Source organism: Centrocercus urophasianus, unplaced genomic scaffold (genome assembly GCF_019232065.1).
Source record: "Centrocercus urophasianus isolate 14NV4802_14NV808 unplaced genomic scaffold, USGS_Curo_1.0 seq_22, whole genome shotgun sequence".
In the NCBI taxonomy this organism is placed as follows: domain Eukaryota; kingdom Metazoa; phylum Chordata; class Aves; order Galliformes; family Phasianidae; genus Centrocercus; species Centrocercus urophasianus.
The window spans coordinates 17,216,346-17,228,852 of NW_024884778.1; the positions used below are offsets into that span (position 1 = coordinate 17,216,346).

At 51.9% G+C, this 12,507-nt stretch overlaps 1 protein-coding gene across 3 annotated transcripts in view; it reads left to right on the top strand.

The window, feature by feature from the left end:
* Nucleotides 1–9,795, top strand: part of RBM6 (RNA binding motif protein 6) — a 53,790-nt gene extending 43,995 nt beyond the window's left edge. For all 3 annotated transcript variants that reach the window (XM_042823525.1, XM_042823526.1, XM_042823527.1), the window contains exons 13-23: nucleotides 43–85; nucleotides 643–703; nucleotides 1,657–1,748; nucleotides 2,433–2,585; nucleotides 3,592–3,681; nucleotides 4,440–4,529; nucleotides 5,123–5,386; nucleotides 5,953–6,027; nucleotides 6,587–6,684; nucleotides 7,837–7,948; nucleotides 9,532–9,795. In XM_042823525.1, coding sequence (XP_042679459.1) covers nucleotides 43–85; nucleotides 643–703; nucleotides 1,657–1,748; nucleotides 2,433–2,585; nucleotides 3,592–3,681; nucleotides 4,440–4,529; nucleotides 5,123–5,386; nucleotides 5,953–6,027; nucleotides 6,587–6,684; nucleotides 7,837–7,948; nucleotides 9,532–9,657 — 1,204 coding nt within the window. In that variant the 3' untranslated portion in view covers nucleotides 9,658–9,795. The remainder of the gene's footprint in view (nucleotides 1–42; nucleotides 86–642; nucleotides 704–1,656; nucleotides 1,749–2,432; nucleotides 2,586–3,591; nucleotides 3,682–4,439; nucleotides 4,530–5,122; nucleotides 5,387–5,952; nucleotides 6,028–6,586; nucleotides 6,685–7,836; nucleotides 7,949–9,531) is intronic.
* Nucleotides 9,796–12,507: the final 2,712 nt, after the last annotated feature.

Consider the following 12,507-nt stretch of genomic DNA (forward strand, 5'->3'; position numbering starts at 1 on the left):
TGAAGCTAGATTGATGTTAACCTGCCGTGTTTATCTCAATAGGAACGACTACGGGGAGCACGGAGACAACTCCTACTATGGCCAGGTAGGTCTGCACAGCTGCACCTAGGAGGGAAGGGAGGGAGCAGCAAGAGTGGCCTGACTTCGTTAGGCTTTTTTCCTTTGTGCTGCTGAAACTTCAGCAATGTCTGAAGGTACAGTGGTGATGCTTGGGTGTGCTCCATACTGCTGCCCATCCACCACGCAGAATCCTAATGCATTCAGAAGTGCAGGTCAGAGCACAGGTGCTGCTGGAAGGAGTTTGGGGCTGGCTCACTGTATGACACACACAGCACATTACATTACTGCTGGCTCATCTCAGTTCCTGGACAGAGTGTGACTGGGCTGCAGGGCCATGCTGAATGGGCCTGGCGCTTTCATGTGTGTTGCCATGAGGACTCAGTTTAAAGACTGAGGAGAGATGGAGGAGTCCTGTGCTTTGCACCACTGTCCATCATTCTGTAAATGAAAAGTCAGGTCTGCAGGTCTGTGTTCTATGTAGAGTGGCTAAATTAATGTTTTCCTGTTCTTTGGGCCTGTGGGAGGGAGAGGCAGGTGATGTGTGAGAGTTTCTGATCTGTCTGTGTTGTTCACTTATTCCAGGGCAGGAGGGGCATGAGAGACAGGCGGGGTGGCGAATCACAGAGACGCACCAGAGCACAGTGTAAGTTAAGCTCTGCCTCCCTCCTACTATGGAGACTTTTCTTCCTTAAAAGGCTACTGACATGAAGGAATCAGCCAAAAAATATTTTAAAGGCCAAGAGTAGGTTTATTTGCTACGCCCACTTCTGAGTTCCTTTGCCAAATTCTGGTCACATTTTCCTATCTGATAATGGGTTACTCTTACTGTGCAAAATCTACATGCAAATAAATAAAACTTGCTGCTTACTTCTCTTGTTGCAGCAAGGGATAAAATCAGCCAGGCAATTGCTAGATGAGCTGGAAGAATATACACTGCACCAGTGGTGCTGGGGGCTGTAAAACCAGTCCTGATTGTTTAGCTAACTTATATACACGATCGCTGAGCTTTGTTTAAGTAACATCTTGGAAATGAGAAACATTGCTCGTGTTATGGCCATACCCTCAGGGCCTTAAGGCTTTTCCTGTAGAAACAGGTCGCTCTGTTTCTTCCACAAGCCTTCAAGCACCCACGGGCGGAAGGGATGTGGGGAGTGTCATCATTTTAAACAGAGGATTGTTTGTAAGAGCACAGATCTTCCTTGTTCACAAGGGTGGGTGGAAGCAGTGCCTTGTACTCATTAACCCATTCTTCAGGAAATTACTGAATTTCGTTTCTTTATCTGGTCAAGTGTTAGGATCTGGTGATCTCAGTGCATCCTCCTGTGAGCGTGTTGTTGTTAAGTGTTGTGATAAGGAGTTTTCGTGAGAGCCCTATAACAGAAGAATGGTGAAAACCTGACTACCTTACTACTCCTTAGAGAAAAAAATACATAGGTAGATCAGTGTCAGGATTCTCTCGCCTGTTTTACCAGGAGAGAAGATTTCTTCCTTCCCAGATTTGATCCTTCCACCAGTGCAGGATTTACTTTTGTCTGTGTGAAAGGCGAGTTCTGCATTTGGAAGGCTACTTGTGTTAACTGTTGTCTCTCCGTTCAGCTCCATCAGATGTGTCCACGTACATTTATGATCCTGAAACTGGGAATTACTATGATCCCATAGCTGGAACATACTATGACCCCAGGACTCAGGTGAGTGCATAGGAACAAAGTCTTATACACTGGTTGTTCTTACAGACCACCCTTCTCTGTGTGGATTTTGCAGCCTGAAGAGGTCTAGCATAGAACAGCAAAGAGGGAGCTTTGTTTCTCTCAATTCTCTGACCTGTATAAAAGAGTTCCATGTTCTGAAATGTTACCTTAATGAGCAGCCAGGAGCCCAGCAGCTGTGTCGAATCATTTACTGTGGCTGCCTACTTGACCTCTGAAGCCTTTGGAAGGCTTTTAGTCTGCTCTTCATTGCACAGATTTACAGAGAGAGCATCCTTGCTCAATTTTACTGAAGACATGTTATGTGACTGTGTATAAAGATGGAGAGCAGAGCTCTATTTTTGTCTTTTTTGCTTCCTGAGCCTGGCCAGGAATAGATACAAGGATGCCAAAAAAAGAGCCATCTGCTGAGGTCCTCTGGGGCTGTCATCTTGTTTTCATGCACCTGAAGATGCCTGTGCTCTGTGCAAACAGGGCAGTGCTCTGATGACCTGGCTGTAGCAGACAGTCTACTGCCCAGCAAAGTCATGAAGCCTTTGCCTCAGCTGTCTTGAGACTCTGTAGTCCCTCCTCACTGTGCTGGTCTCCTTTTCCCTATAAGGATAAAAAGTCCAGTGAGAAGGCTGAAAGGTTTGGGCTAGATTCTTCTTCCTTTGCTCCATTCAGAGAGAAGTCACAATAGAGCGAGAGCCGTGCTCATCACCTCCAGAGAACAGGAGGAGGCGGCACGGAAGCCAAGAACGGACAAGTGAAAAGAAGGAGCCACATAGCAGGGACAACAGGGACAAAAAGGAGAAAGGGAAAAATACTTCTGTCAAGGTAAATCCCTCCGGTGGTCAGAATGGTCAGAGATCTGAGGCCGGGAGGTTGAGGTGACACATGTTAGAGCAAAAATGAGTAATTTTTAGAGGAGTCAAAAAGGGGAGAAAGTGATGAAATTCGTGGGGTCACCAGCAGGCCATGAACGTGAGTCTGACCAAGCAGGAAGAAGTTCCTGAAATTTTTGCCTTGTGACTTGAAGTCAGGGCTTCTCATCCCTTCCTTACTATAAAGGATGCAGAAACATCTGCATAATTGAGACTGGCATTTCACTCACGGTGCTGAAAGCACCCAACTCTTGTAACAGAGCGAGCAAAATAATGGTAGGGATGTTTGAATGCAGTCAGGTAGTAACAGAGTAACTGCAGTTCCTGCCCCCTCCGAAGGTCACAGACAGGAGGATGAGGCAGGTGGTGTAGATGAACTGCAGAGATGAGCCAACATCTTTGGACAGTCTTTACAGTGAATCCCAGAGTCCAGCCCCAGTCGTGAGTTAGTGTGCTGCTGAGCACATGCTGTCTCCCCAGTTTGCAGAGCTGCTGACTGGGATTAGCTGCCAAAAGTGAAGTTTAAACATGGGTATTTTGAGCTGGATCTCCCTCAACCACACTGACATATGGTCCTTGGCCTGAGGAATGCCAGGAGAGATGGTGGAAGTAATTTAGTCACAACTGTAGGAACTTTTTCTTCCTTGCCTACCTGTCTGCATGTGCTCTGTGGCACGTGTGGTCCTAGAGAGCTGAGACCTGAGGGATACAATTGACCCTGGTGTTGGTGTCAAGTCAGTCGAGAAATCTCATGTGCTGTGGAGAAGGCTTGCTGTCAGGGTCACTAACCTGAGAGAGACATTGGTCTTGGCTGAGCACAGTATGAAATCAGCAGAAATCCTCCCACTGTTTTTCTCAGCTGTCTGGTTTCTGGATGCTCAGACATTGGCTTCCCGGTTGCTGTTTGCGCCCTGCCTCTGTGCTGATGGTGGTCTAATTCCCAATCTTGGGTTTTTCAGAATGAGCCTGGGGAGGAGAGGTTCTTCACAGAAGATGTCTTCAAAAAGCCATTACCACCCTCTGTGAAAAAGGGCGAAACTGCAGGCCTGGTAAGATGCTGCCTAGAGCTTCACTTTCTCCAGTCAAGGCACGTGTAGCTGACAAACCACTAAACTAGATCATGTCTGGGTTTTCTGTAAAGCTTGTAGACATGAAGCATCACCCAGCCTCCTGTTTGTGCTGCTGACACATGAGTGAGCATCCCAGGTTCATCCTGTTGCTGTGCTGGGTTACTAGTTTTGGTGTTCTCTGTCCAGAAGAAAATCCTGAAGCCACAGAGCTGCATTGAGCCTGGCCATATATTATGCCATAGATACAGCAGGGAAAATTAGTGTCACTGTTACTCCTCCCCACCTATAGTACTTTCGCTTGATGGCTTTCCTCTGCAAGACTGTAACTCTGCACCACTCCCTGTGTTTCTGTTCCCGTGCTGACTGGCTGTGGGGGTTGCTTTGCACCTCAGCTCCTGTCCACATCTTTTGAGCAGGTGGAGGTGTCTAAATGTGAACTGGCCCTGTGCCCTCTCCACTGCTGGTCTAAGGCCACTGGGAGCGTGGTCAGCATCACAGTCTAGCAGAAAGCGAGAGGAAAACAGCTTGGCAAGCTACTTTAGCTGCCTCTGAAACCAAGGATGTAGCTCCAGGAGAAATGCTTCTGGTGATGCCCAGAGTTGGAATGTCTCCCACCAAAACCACTTCTTTCAGCTGCCTGGTTTCCCTGGAGGTTTTTTATGTGGGTGATGGTGATTAGTTTGCTGCGTCTGAGTTCACGCTGTGGCAGTCTTAACACCTGATCTTGACTGTTTCAGAACGACTCCGGAGATGAGAAGTTCTTTGCAGAAGATGTCTTTAAAAAACCATTACCTCCCTCTGTGAAAAAGGACGAGAGTGCAGCCCGGGTAAGACATTCCATAGGAATTTTGCCTTGGTTGAGCTTGGTGTCCAGGGAGTTCACCCAAGCCTGGCTGTGACCTTGGGTGGCAGAAGTGCCAGTTTCTCATGCTGGCAGAGGAACCATTGGCAGTGGAATGGCAAAGGCAGTTTGCTTCATAAGGCTGAGCTTGTCTGCAGGATTCTAGCATGATGAAAGTTGTTACTGGCATCTGAGCAGGATCTCTTCACTGCAGAGAAACTCTTGCAGCTGTCTCCAAACTGAGGAAGGGTAAACATCACTAATTTCCATTGCTGGACAGTGAGATTGATAGCTACTCCATGCCAGATCACCACTGCAGTTGTCAACTTCTCGTGCTTAGTTGTGTGGCACATTGGAAAAGCCTGGCAACAAAGCATAGTCCATCTTGAGAATGGAACAGCTTCTACTCTGTGGTGCTTAAATGCTGGCCAGCCTGCTTCTTTCCATGCCTTACTTATACTGCTGCTCTCTTGCTGTTGAGCTAGAATGGAGACTGTAGATAGTCTGGGGAAGAAGACCCTAGCACTGCTGAGCAGACTTGGTGCTACAAATTGTCAAACTTTCGGCTTCTTCCCTCAGCCCAAGGTGGTGAACCCTCTGATAGGTCTGCTGGGAGAATATGGTGGAGACAGTGACAACGAAGAGGAGGAGGAAGAGGAGGAGCAGGTGCAGTGGCTGCCATCTCCTCACCCACCAGCACAGCGCGAGGAGCAGCCGAGAAGGGCCAAGGCCAGCGATGACAAGCTGACTGACTGGAACAAGCTGGCCTGCTTGCTGTGCAGGAGGCAGTTTCCCAACAAGGAAGTGCTCATCAAGCACCAGCAGCTCTCCAACCTGCACAAGGTATGGGGAGCTGGTAGCAGTGGGAGCTGCGTGTGTGATGTGAGCTGCCTTTGGCTCAGCAGCTTTGTGACGTACGGGGGAAATGCAGCTTGGGAAGAGCCATTCTGAATTTGACAGAGTGGCAGGTAAAGTTCCCAGCAAAGCTCTGCTCAAAGCATTGTGTGAGCTGCTTGCTCCTGCTACAAGAGTGCCATAACGTTAGGGGGGGACTTCTTAGTAAGCTATAGTGGGAAACCTCAGGGCTGGGGAGAGTGGTGCATTCAAGAGTGGTAGCAGTAAGAACTTCAGGAATACCTTCTGTGCTGTCTTTCAGATCTTGCTTCTGGGAAGATCAAACTGCATGCATGCTACAGTAGGACAGTAGGACGGATTGCCTCTCCTGCTGTGGTGTAGAATAGGCTCCTGGTCCCTGTGGGTAGACCAGGGTAGCTTCATGGGAAAGTGTTGCATCTGGATTAGTGCAGCTGCAGGAGCCTGGTGCTTTATTTGTACTCTTTATGGCTGCAGCAAATGACCCTGACAGCCTGTATCCTCTGCTGACTCTGGTTCTGTTATCTTCCTTCCAGCAAAACCTGGAGATACATATGAAGATCAAACAATCTGAGCAGGAACTGGCATATTTGGAGAAGAGAGAGCGTGAGGTGGGTCTGTGGTGGTGGGCAGATTTCTGTTTGCTAGGGAGAATGTTGATCTCAGGCATGACCTCGTTCACTTGTGCACTTTTGTCTGGAGCCTGGGCCTCAGGTGCCTCCCACAGAGTCTTGAACTGTGAGCACACACTGCGTTTGGGCCTGTAAATAGTGCTGTGGCTCCAAGAGTAGGTCTCCTTCCTCCCAGAAGGGTCTGAGCAGTGGTTTTCTTGTCCTGCCAGCCTGTGTTGGGCTCTGGGCTTTATAGAAATCAGATTTCTACTTAAAGTCGGTGCAGTGTATGGGAAGCTGATGCTGCCTGGCCAGGAATGGCAGAGCTGGAACACTTACTCAGAAGCTGCTCATGCTGCCATAGCGGGAAGGTTGTGACCACAGATCCGGGTCTGCCCCATAGATACCATCAGAACAGAATAGGTGGACTGTGGGTCCTGGAAACATCCAGGGTCTGTAGGTCCCCAGGGTAGATTTCCACATGCCTAGATAAGCAGCTCCTCTGGAGCATCCAATCCTTTGTAGATCCTGTGCTTGATTTGTTCTTTCTGTTACCAAGGGGAGATACAAAGACAAAGGAAACGACCGGAGAGAGAAATTCCAGCAGATGGATTCACCAGAGAGGAAACGATTCAGATACGATCGGGGCGCAGAGAGGTAGTGGTTGCTCTTGGTTAAATGTCTTGTGGGCTGCTGGTGTCAGCATGGCACGCCAGGGCCAGAATTGGCCAGTGGGCCAGATGTTGGAGAGGAACAGAGGAGCAGCCACGCTAAGGTTCTTGTGGCTGGAGTTCCCCCCAGCACAGATCTGTTGTGCTGCACGACTTCTTGGGGAGGGCAGCCGAGAATGAGGGTTATGTAGTGCGTGGAGATCGGGGTTTAGTGTTTAGGCACATACAGACAGGTACTGAATGGGTTGGATAGCAGTTTTGAGTGTGCCTGGAGAGGCACAGGTAGCAGAGTGCAGTCCGTTCCCATCCACTTCATCCTTAAGGCACTTGCTGACTTCCTGTCCTGGTGGTTAGCTGTTGGAAGAAGGAGCAGAGCTGTGTTTCATCTGTTCTTCTGACTCATAGGAATGCTGGGAGCTGTTTGTATCTCATTCAGAGTAGGTGGAGGAAGAAAGTCTGTGCTGTTCCAGTGGGCTGAGCAACTGCTGGCCATATGTTGAAGGCAGAACCGATTATGTTCCTGTTCCCTTCTGGTATTGCACCTCAGAACTGGACTTTCCCTCCACATCTAGTCTAAAAATCAGTGTCTTCTCTTCCCTGTGTTTTCTTGGAAAAGCTGTAGATAAACTAAAGCAGTTTGTGTGCAGTGTCAGCAGCAGCCAGACAGCAGAACTTGCCTGAACATACAAAGCTATTTTTGTACAGAGCAGCTTTGAAAACTATGGATTGTGGACCAGGTGGGAGAAGGGGTGTCCAAATCAATGTTGCTCAGTGCTCACAGCACTGGGAGGGAAGAAAGGTCTACCAGAGCAGCTGGGATTAGACTCCACTTTCTCGCTATTGCTAAACTTCAAGCATAGAACACTTCTGGATTTCGTGTATTGTAAATATTTTGGAGCCTGAGCTCATTTCCTGTGCCCTAGCCTATTATCCCTTGAGGTGGAACAGGGAGTTACATGGTCAAAGGTGTCTGAACCCTGTGGTGGTTTCCTTGGGCGGTTTACTTCTTGCAAGCAACTTGAAATACCCCTCAGGAGAGGTTTGGATGGCAGGGAAGGTGCTATTATTAGCACTAAAAAACTCTGGCATGCTTTCAAAGCGTTGCAATGCTGAACAATTGATTCTGCCTCCTTCCCAGTGACTACGACCCAAGGATTGACAGTAACAACAAAGGAAACCGAATGTTGCAGTCCACAGGGTGGAAAAAAGGCTTTGGTCACAACCAGCAGGGTACAGCATCACCAGTGGAGGTGAGTCTTACCTTCCCATCAGAACAAATCGCTGTTCTTCAAGCTGGTGGCGTCTCCCAAGAGAGCTGGAGGCAGTTTTGAGCTGCAGCAAGAGTCAGGATGTGAGACTCAGCGCCCACTAACAGTCATGTGTGCACTGAGTGATTTTGCAGGCTGGGAGGGGCCGCAAGTGCATTGGCAGAAGAAAGGGATTAGGGTTTATGTGCATCTGTAGGGGTGGAAAACAGCAACAGTGGGTAAGGAGGCTGTGAGCTTCTAATTAATACCTGCCCAAAGCCAGGCTGGGGTTCAAATAGACCACCAGCTCAGTGCTGTGCAGCCACGTAACTCAAATGCAGTCACACTGACACCATAGGGGGGCACAAAGGACCGATGGCTGCTGAGGCTGCTGTTCTGCAGAAATCTGCCTCGTGGGCAGCACGGGCTGCTCAGGCACAGCAGGAGCAAAGAGCCTGGGGCAGGGACTGCTTTGCTTGCCCAGGGGCAGGTGAGCAGCACCAAACCCCTGCAGCTGCAGCCGTGCCACAGTGTGTCCTCTGAGTGCCCTGCTGCGTGGTGTCAGTGCTCACTGGGGGGCAGAGCAGCTTGCAGAGCAGCTCGCCTCGTGACAGTTTGCAGCCGATTATATCATTAAAAGCAAATATTTGAGGCTTTGTGGCGTGGATTTGCTCGAGCCCACACGCACAAGGAAGGCTTTCCTCTTCACATCACAGGGACGGGCCCCAGCTGTTGCTCGGTCCTCCCAGAGAGCTTCCTGTGGCCATAAAATGGGCTCAGTTGGAGAGCTGGCTTCGGGGATGCGCTCTGGGAGGTCTGACCTCTAGTTGGGGCTCCCTGGCCTGGCTGGGAGAGCTGCTGCAAGGCACGGCCCTCGTGCAGCTCCTGCAGGCGCCTCCCAGAGAGATGTGCTTTCTTCCCTCTTCCAAATCCTGCTGGACAAAGCCGTGTGCCCGCTTCAAGCCCACCACACTTTGATCTCCCTGCCTAATTGATCACAGCCCTGGTATCGAGAGAAGTCAGACTTAAAAGCAAGGGAAACTTTCAGTCTTGGGCCAGATCTCCTGGGCTGACTCTTGGCAGGTGTTACTGAATAATTCAGGCACTGGCTGCCCAAGCTAGTCGTTAAACATTGGTTGACTTTCAAAGTGAGCTACTAGATTCCATGGGAACGCTGTTAGAAGAGAGAGCTGCTGAGCTTGTGCAAGTACAAGGTAACTGCAGAAAGCTCCCTGGGATCCCAGCTCTCCTGCTGTTGCTTTCTTTTGCTCTGTTCCGATTCCTGCTTGCATGTGTCTGCCTCCTGCCTGCTGGCACTGCTTTGGCTGCCCACTCCAACCCAATGTGCAGGTGCTGATCTCCACAGCCAGTCCCTGCGGTTTGGTTCCCACAGGGCATCTCCTGCCTCTGTTTTTTGTTGCTGCTAAGGCCTGCAGCTTTTAGAGGAGCACAGCTTTTCCTCTTCTCACCCATCCACGTGGGAGCAGTTGGCCATCCTGAAGCAGCCCAGGGAAACCTGTTTCTCTGTGGGCAGTGGGTGACGGTCAGAAATCACTAAGATGTGTTGTGGTTGGGCTTTTTTTCAGGCAGAAAATCGGAAGAGGGGAGCTGGGCTGGGGGCCCAGGGGAGGCCCAACAGGAGGCAGTCCAACGAGACCTACCGTGATGCTGTCAGGAGAGTGATGTTTGCCCGCTATAAGGAACTTGAGTAAATGGTGGACAAAACCCCAAGCCCGTCTCCCATCTCTGTCTCTTCCTCTGTGTAATGTTCTCTCGGGGGTTGGCTTTTGTTTTTTTTTTCTTTTTTCTTTTTGTTGTTCGTTTGTTTTTGAATTGTTACAGGTTTTGCTGCTAGATTTTTTTTAATAAAACTGAAAATTTGTCAGTGCCTGTCTCTTGCCTGAAATGTGTTGCTTTGGAGGATCGCCATCGTGTTCAGCTGCCTGCTGGTGAGGGCCTGGAGCTTACATCTGTGTCTGGGCTGTGTGCTCCTGGTGCTGTGCACTTTGTGGGGACAGGGAGCAGAGGACAGCCCCAAGACCAGGTAGGGAACAGGGAGCGACCTGTTTGGGATTCACCTTTAGCAAGGAAGCCGTTCTGAGCAAGTGCTGAGCACACAGAGGCAGCTCCTGGGACAGGGATGTGTGCAGAGCAGTTTGGCTGAAGCTGATGGAAGTGAGTTATGTGTGTGTGAGCTCAGCTGGGACAGCAGTGCTGGGGCTGAGTGTGGCCTGGGCAGATTGGTGCGTGCTGCTGGGCAGCATGGAGCAGACTTTGAGCCCAGCCCTCAGCAGGTGGTGATGGAGCTGCCCTGGCTCGCACACATCTGCTGCTCGCCCACCAGAGGCATGGGGAAGCTGAAGACAGCAAGACTGGGAGGTGAAGGACCACCTGCAGCAGCACACAACTTCTGAGGAAAACAGAAGACCTGTCGAGGCTGCATTTCTCTACCTCTGGCACAGGTAACCCTGGAGAGGCATGGAGCACTGCTGCTACATCGGTGCTGCACCCAGCAATGGAGGATGCAGGGGAACCTGCGGTGCTGGTGAGTCCATGTCGTGAGAAGTGCACCCAGGGCAAGGAGCATCCTTCATAAAGGATTGGTAGGCAGCCCTCTGCTGCTGGAAACCCACTCTGCGCCCTGTCCTGGGGCTCTGGAGCAAAGCCAGGGAGAGGAGCTGCTCAAGGAGTTTGCTTTAGAGGACTGCGTTCAGGTGGAGGAAGAGCCACCTTAACACTCGTGTCTTACAATGAAAGCCCTCGACCAGCAGCTGGGAACAGTTTGTTTTGGTCCACAGCCTGGGAGCTCTGTGAGAGTGGGAATAGAGAGGGAGGATCCCAAACGAGAGCCTGAACAAGTGCTGCCAAACCACAGAGCCCCGCGTGCTCCTCCCCTTCATCTCCAAACCCGGAGGAGAACCGGGCAAAACATGTGGGCTCCCTCGAGTGTCTGCACGAAGGGTTGCAGAGACACAGGGCTGCCGTGCAGTGCACACAGCCAGCACTGCAGGGCACTCATGCTGTTGGACACAGGGCGCAGGGCAGTGCTGTGACCTGTTAGGGATAACAGCGTGGCAGTGGTGTAGAAACCCAAACCAAACCTGGGGGGATGCTTTTGCTGTCCTCGATGTTTTCGATACCACTGACAGGATATTTATTTAAAGACCATTCACCTGAAGCCACAGCTGTATTGCAATTACCTTCATCCCTTTTTAATTGCTTTTCTCCTATTTCCAAGAGTATTCCCAGTGGTAGTGGTTCTGCTGCCACTGCTGCGTGTTACAGTGCAGGAGCAGGAGGCTGATCCACACATCCTGCACAGTGAGAGCTGCTGCTGCCAAAGAAGAGCTGCAGATGGCCTTTGATTTTTGATACTGACTCACTGAACAGTGCTTTAGGGCCCTCTGTGCTGTAGAGCTGGAGCTGTACTGCCAGTAGTGTTCTGCTGCACAGCTGGAAGCTCAAACCCTTTGCACCCCATCCTTGTGTCTGTCAGCCCTTCAACAAGAGCAATTCCCTTCCATGTATCCACGTTCTGTGAGGTCATCGATGGGGTTTGAGCTGCTGCAGACCCCAGGGTTGGCTGGAATGAAGCTGAGAGCCACACTGCGGCCATGCAGAAGCTCTGAGTCTGGCCATCTCCCTTTCCTTCTCGGGAGGATTTCCAGCTGCTCGATGCACCTCGGCATCCTGTCGGCAAGGAAGAGGGGAAATGAGAGCACTGCACCCCTAGGGGATGGAGCCCTGCAGCCGCACAATGGAAGGATGGGCTGCTCCCAAATGGAGCTGCTCCCAAATGGAGCTGGGGAAGGCTGGGAGCTGCCCTGGTGGAAAACCCGGCAGTGGGGCACCCACGGGCCCGACATTCCTTGTACTGCGTTATTCCCCCTGGCATCGCGTTGGGTGGATGAGGGGAGGAGAGGAGCAGCCCGGCTGCGGGAGGTTCGTTGTCCCAGCGATGCGAGAAGCGAGGGCCGCCCCGGAGGGGCTCAGAGGCGGGGGCAGCAGCGGGGGCAGCGGCCACCCTGGCGTCACGGCCACCCCCGAGCAGAGCGCGGGCGCTCCATCGCCAACCCAGCCAGAGCAAATCCCGACAGGCGCGTGGTGAGCACGCCGCGCTCGGACGGCGCCCTTTTGGCACGGTGCAGACACGGGGATCCCGGAGCTGCCCGCATTCCTCGGGATCAACCCGGCCGGGGAAAGTCTTCCCTGCCCAACCCCGCAGACGCAGCTGGCACAGCCCCTCTCCCGGCTCCGACGCTCGTATCACGGCTCCGACGTGCGGACCGCTTCCGTCAGCCGCTCCCGATGGGTTCCCGCGTTGCCCCTGCACTCCGTGGAGCTGCGGGAGCGTTTCGGAGCCCCGCACCGCTAGGTGGCAACAGCTGCCCGCACCGCGGGGCTGAGCGGGACGGACGGACGGACGGACGGACGGAATGGGCGCAGCCCCCGGCCCCTCCCAGAGCCCCAGGTGCTGCCATCGGCGGACGGCGGCTCCGCGGCTCCAGGGTGAGTAACGGAACGATGCGGGAATCGTCCTGAGCCGGGCGGCCCGGGGGGAG